At 48.0% G+C, this 6685-nt stretch overlaps 1 protein-coding gene across 1 annotated transcript in view; it reads left to right on the top strand.

Annotated features, from left to right (window-relative positions):
- Catsperg (cation channel sperm associated auxiliary subunit gamma) overlaps positions 1-6685 on the top strand; it is a 545789-nt gene that overhangs the window by 18827 nt on the left and 520277 nt on the right. The window contains 3 exon segments of the mRNA XM_029479260.1: positions 401-619; positions 877-1035; positions 1125-1234. Coding sequence (XP_029335120.1) covers positions 401-619; positions 877-1035; positions 1125-1234 — 488 coding nt within the window.

The raw sequence follows: 6685 nt of genomic DNA, 5'->3' as shown, positions 1-6685 counted from the left end.
CAATAGAAAGTGTTTTCTGGGATCTACCCTCTTATTCTTCAGGAACCCAGAGGCCCTGTTCATGGACAGTTGGCATCTGCTTTTTCATGATGCATTTGGTTAAAAGAAAGGAACCCAACTCAAAAATCACTTAAGCACAAAGAATCTACTGACTGATGCATGGAAAGATGAAGGTCTAGCTTCATGCATGACTGGATCCAGGGCTCAAGGGTTTGCCACTAGAGCCCCATTTCTAGGCAAGGTAGTACTTTTACTGTCNTAGGCCAGATAGCTGAGTCCTGGGGTCCCCCAAAAAGCAGAGATGGGGAGATAGAGGTCCAAGAGCACAAGGACACTCTCTTGCACAGTGGAAGCTAGTGCCACAGTCCCAGGGTCACTTTGCTAGTGTTTACAATGTCAGAGAACAAGCAATCTGATTNCTTGCTGTATTATGGATGCGATGGGAAAAACAGGTGTCCAGAACACCAGATGTGCCCATGCTCAAGTGCACTCTCTCTGCCCCTGCAGCTACAATAGGGAAGAATTCATTTTTCTGGCGGACTTCCCCAAGGAGTCCACCATCAAATACATGGTCAACTCTTTCAAAGGACAAATGGCTGTTGTCACAGAAAATGAAGAGGTGAGATACCCTGTCTTTCTCCCTCAGCCCTCCTTGTTCACCTCCAAATCTTCCTGCCCTGTCAGGGTGAACACCCTTCAGGGACCCCAAAATAAAGGTCAGTAGAAGGTGCTACCTCTAACAGGGTCCTGGAACTCAGAGGGGATGGGGGACCTTTCCAAAGAGGGCTCATCTTTGGAAGGATGTGGAGTGGAGTGGGAGAGTAGGAAGGCTTCCCTTGTTCCTGAAGACTCNTATATATGCTGCTGGATCCACAGATTTGGTACTTTCTGGAGGGTGGCTATGATGTATATCAGGTGGTCCCTTCCCAAGGCTGGGAGACCTACCATAACCTGCAGAAGATGCAAATGTCTCCCCTCCATTCAGAAGATGAGTCCTTGGTCTCCCTCTTCTTTGAGGATGGGGATCTTTTCCAGGTGCCAGGAGGGTTTGGTAGGGTGGAGATGGGGAGCAGGTTGGGAGCTACAAGGTTTCCACACCCTTACATGCCTGCTTCTGGCCCCAGCTGGTCTATCTTTTTGANGTTGGAAAAGAACGTTTGGTCAAGAGGCTCCTGCCTGTGGGAACGTTGATGGAGTACAACCTGCCCAAACCCTTCACAGTGGCGAACCAAGGGTGAGAAGATTGGGCCCATGAAGCTGTCTCAGAGGTCCCACCCAGGGGTGGGACCCAGAGTCACCCTAAGGATAACCTGGTGGTGGGGATGGATGGGTGCAAAACATGGAACACAGATCAGAGGAAGAGTGTGGTGCAGCTGGAGGGCTTGGGGCATCAGGGAGGANCTAAGCTATGAGGAGGAAGTGGAAGGGTGTTAGAGGGTGTATTGGTTAGGGTTTTACTGCTGTGAGCAAACACCATGACCCGAGGCAACTCTTAAACCGACATTTAATAGGGGCTGGATTACATGTTCAGAGGTTCAGTCCATTATCATCAAACTGGGAACATGGCAGCATCCAGGCAGGCATGGTTCAGGAGGAGCTGAGAGTTCTACATCATCTGAAAGCTGTTAGCAGAATACTGGCTTCCAGGCAGCTAGGATAAAGGTCTTAAATCCCACGCCCACAGTGACACACCTATTCCAACAGGGCCGTGCCCTCTAATAGTGCCACTCCCTGGGTCAAGAATGTACAAACCATCACATTCCACTCCCTGGCCCCAGTAGGCTTGTTCAAACATAAGAGCCTATGGGGCCACACCTAAACAAAGCATAATGCACAATACCTAAAAAGTCCCCATAGTCTATAGCAGTCTCAACAATGTTAAAAGTCCAAAGTCTCTTCTGACATTCATCTGATACTTAACTGAAATTCCCAAATCAAGGCAGGAAGCCAGGTGGGCAATCTCCAAACTCTGCATCTCTGTGTCTGATGTCAGTGTGGTCTTCAGATCTTCAATTCCATTTTCATCTTTGTTGGCTGCAACAACCTTCTTTGTCCTGGGCTGGTTCCACTCCCTGTTAATAGCTTTCCTCAGCAGAAAGCCCACAGCTTTGGTATCTCAACATGTTGGGGTCTGCAAGGCAAGTTCAATGATACAGGTTCTCTTTCCAATGTCTGGGATCCACACATGATCTTCTGGGCTCCTCCAAAAGGCTGGCCTCACTTCTCTGGCTTTTCCCTCTGTAGCAGCCTTAGCTCAGATTGATCCACTCCATTGCCACTGCTGTTCTTGGTGGCCATCCCATGATACTCGCATTTCTAATATGCTTGGTTCTTCCACTGCAACTAGGCTTCACTAATAGCCTCTCAGAGACTGTCTTTATGGTGACAAGCCTCAACTCCTTTGCGTGACCCCTTCAGTCCTGGGCTNTCAACTGCAACTGGGGATACACCTTCACCAATGGCCATCCATGGCCTCTCACAGGGCCAAGCTCCAGCTGTTCTTCATGTTGCCTTCATGCCTTCAAAACACGTACCACCTGGGAGATTCTTACACATTACCAAGTCCAGCCGCAGTATGAGATACAACCTTGGCTCGCTCTCTCTGGAACACAGCTTCTTTGTGCTCTCAGAAAACACCTCCCAGAACATTGCACCTCAGTGATGCTGGTCTCTTCTTAATCACCACTATTTTCTTTTCTTCTTTTCTTCTTCTTTTTTTAATCTGTAGCCCAGGCTGGCCTCAAACTTGTGATCCTTCTGTCTCTGCCTCCTCTAGCAAATCCTACCTGCCTGTGCCACCACAAGGGGCAACGGCTAATATCTTAGCTCCAGTTAACCAGCATCAATTGTCCAGCAGTNCCTTCTATTCCTGAGTCTAAGTCCAGAGCCAAATGGCCTAAACTGCTGAGTTCTGCTGCTTGTTCCCCCTCCTCCCCCCCCCCATTCAACTTTCTCGAGGCTGGGATTTGAGCTCTTTCCCACCTAGAACTTGCCCAGTCCTGGGCTGGTCTTGAACTCAGAGATCTGTTAGGCTTTTTCTCCAGGGATTAAAGGTGTGTACCACCATGCCTGGATCTAAGTTTAGCTGGGTAGGATCTTGCCCCCAAATCCTCCTCTCTTAATCTGTTATGCTCTAGAACATAGGACTCAGCTCCACTCTACTTCTTGGTTCCCCTCTAATATTTAAACCATATATATATATATATATATATATATAATATATTTTTCCTAAGCTTGCTATGCTTGTTCAAATTGGTCTTCATGAAACTTAAACAGAGAACAAAGTCTATGATGGGTGCTTCTGAGACTTCCTTTATCAATGCAATTAATGTAAATCTCTTTACCTTAACTTAGTTAGACTCTTCAGACTAGGGCAAAAGCAGACATATTCTTCATCAAAATGCGACAAAAACAGTCTCTTGGCCACATATTAAAATTCTTCTCCTCTGAAACCCGTAGAGCCTAGCCTCCACAACAAATCACCCTCAGCAATAAAGTCTTGCATATTCCTACTAGGATGGCCCACTAAACTCCACTTAAGGCATTCCACTGCTTTCCAAATCCCAAAGTCCAGAATCCACATTCCAAACAAAAGCACGGTCAGGACTACCACAGCAATACTGATGTCCCTGGTACCAACTTCCAGGCAGCAAGGGTGAGGGTTTTAAAGCTCTCCCCCACAGTGACACACCTACTCCAACAAGATCACACCTACTTTAACAGGGCCACACTTGTAATAGTGCCACTCCCTGGGCTGAGAATATACAAACCATAACAGAAGGCAAGGAGAAAGTCCGAGGGTTTTGAGACATGGGAGCCTTACTTGTAATTGACAGACTTCAGAAATGGCCCAGCTCTGTGGTCTCAGCACTTGTGAGGTTAAGGCTGCAGAATTTGGAATTCAAATATGTGAGCCAGTCAGGGCTATATAGTGAGACTGTATGGAGGGAGGGGAAAGCTTTTGGGTATCTGCAGATTGTGCCACCAGGAAGGCAGCTTGTGTGGGTAGAATCAAGGTATCAACCGAGCTGGGGTGGAGGGAGAAGGGATCAATTAGAGAGCATATGGTGACTGATGGTGGAAGGGAGTGGGCTCTGGTCTAAGGGACAGCCAACTGAGTGTGTCTAGAGGCTGCTGAGAACGAGGGCACTGAACTGAGTTTGATATAGGCCAGGTTAATTTGGGGAATCAGCAGCTCAGAAGTGGGAAATGCAGACTGGGGATGTTCCTGAAGAACTGTCAGCTTATCTCCCCTTCCATGTTGTTGCCCCCGGCTACCCAGGAACTACCAGTCAATCTCCTTCACCCACATGTGCCCTTTCAAGGAGGTTCATTTCATTGATGTGCCCAAAAAACAGCATGCATCACGCACAGAGAGCTATGTTGCTCTGCCACCTCTGGTCTCTGAATCCTTGGGCTTCCACAACAATAACACACTCGCTGTCTATCAAGGCCTCGTCTATTACCTGCTGTGGCTGCACTCCAAGTATGATAAGGTGGGCACCTGGAGGCACTGAAGAGGGAACTGTTCTGTAGGGGTGAGTTTGAGGTGAAGCCAGATTGTAACCTGAATGAAGTTCAAAGATGTGAGGAAGGTGAAAGTCCAGGGACAGGAGGCAGGACAGGTTTGAACTGGTTCTTAGGCATAAGACTCTTGGGTTGAAAACTAGGAAGGCATGTTTAGATTACACATTCTGGTTCATGCCTGTAACCTGAACACTTGGGAGGTGAACATTCAGGACTAGACTGGGCTTCTCGAGAACTTGACTGGTCCAGAAAAACAAACAAACAAACAAACAAACAAACAAACAGCCTTGTATAACAGGGCATGCTGTTATCCCAGAGGCAGAGACAGACAAAACTCTTGAATTTGAGGCCCTACTTGATACACAAAACATGACCAGCTGAGTATGAATCACAGCACCCACAGATAAAGCTGATTGTGAGGGCTGGGCTTGGAATCCCAGCACTGGGGAGGCAGAGACAGGCAGAAGTGTGAGACTCACCAGGCAGAATAGTCGGGTCAGGCCAAGGTTTGGTGTGAACTCCCTGAGTGGCTTCTTTGGAAACACAAGTGAGGTCTTCCTCTGGCCTCCACAAGCTCGCACACCCCACACAGGTCCACGAAGCTGAGTTTTTGGGTGGGCTGGCTGATTATCTCCTACTTCGGTCTATGAGCTAACTGCAATCCTAAAATTGTCTGCCTTCTTCTTCATGTCACCTCATGGTGTCCGACGGTTCCAACAGCCCTATGCAGACCCAGTGCACGATCCCACATGGCGCTGGTGGCAACACAAAACAAAGGACAAGGTAGGTGGACCTGTTGGGAGTTGGTGGAGGACAGAACTGAGGTACGTTCCTCCTGGCAGGCGCCCACTAGCTGACCATCCTGTGCATCCAGGATTACTTCTTTTACCTGTTCAGCAACCGGCTGGCGGCAGAAGGCATATACATCAACATGAACGCCTACCAAAAACTCTACAACATGTCAGGCGACTATGGAATACCCGATCTTTTCTTCCTAGATAAGGGCAACTGGTTTACCTTCACCTTCGTCTTATTGTCACATCAGGACACCTTCACAAGCTCTGATAGCCAAGGTCTATGGTTGGGGCCTACTTAGCAACCTAGGGGCGAGGCCTGAGTACTCTGGGGATGGGATGTAGCTATCAGGCTTCAAGCCCCACACCCCAACCCTGCAGGACCCACTATTAATGTGGATAAGAAGCTGGCATTGGCTGTGACAATAACGGATCCTGAGTGCCTTTCAGTAACTGTGACTCAGGATGTCCTTCTTAATCGCAACGCAGTGATCAACAAGGTGAGGACGCCAGAGAGAGGTACAGGGTCTTGGCTGCTGTCCCTCTGGTCCTCTGCACGGTCAGTGGAAATCCACAGATCTTCTTACCCCACTCTGAGTCCCAGTTATCCAGCCTTTGAGTATCTCCGGATTAGGACAGATTTGGATATTCCTTTGTTTCAGTCTCTCCTTTCTCTCTTCCTCAGATTAAAGTCATAGATAAAAAGAGATGCTCTGAACAGGGCATGATTGGACATAACATCAAGAAGACTTCCATGATGATCAAGGTCTGGTCCAAGTTTTTGGGAGGGATGAAGAGATAGGACACTGGCCCTTGGGATCTCCAATCACCGATTCCTCCTCACAGGTCTTGGGCGCTCCTGGGAATTGCATCCAGCGCACGTACCTTGGGGGAATTATTCGAGTACTGGAGTTTGGGTACTGGGTCTGGTACTGGGGATGGAGGGTTGGCTCAAGTCCCCTGAGGGCTGGTTCCTGTTGCTGTCCTGGGATTACCATAAATCCATTCAGATTTTAAATGTACGTGTCTGAGTATTTTACGTGTGTGTGTGTGTGTGTGTGTGTGTGTATCTATTCAGCACTTGTGTGCCTGGTGCCTTAAGAAACCAGGACAGAAGAGGCCTTTTGATGCCATGGAGTTAAAGTTACAAATGCTTGTGATCTGTCATGTGGGTTCTGGGGATCAAACCCCAGGTCCTCTCCAATTGCAATTACACACTGCTACAGACCAATTTTATTTATCTATCTGTTCATATATTTATCTTTATATTTATTTATTTGAAATTTCCAGTGCTAGAGATTGAACTCAGCCTTTGAAGATGCTAAGCGAGCAAGCACTCTACCACTGAGACACCTGCCCCCCCC

The sequence above is a fragment of the Mus caroli genome, chromosome 7 (assembly GCF_900094665.2).
Source record: "Mus caroli chromosome 7, CAROLI_EIJ_v1.1, whole genome shotgun sequence".
NCBI lineage: Eukaryota > Metazoa > Chordata > Mammalia > Rodentia > Muridae > Mus > Mus caroli.
This window is presented reverse-complemented; position numbering and strand designations above follow the sequence as displayed.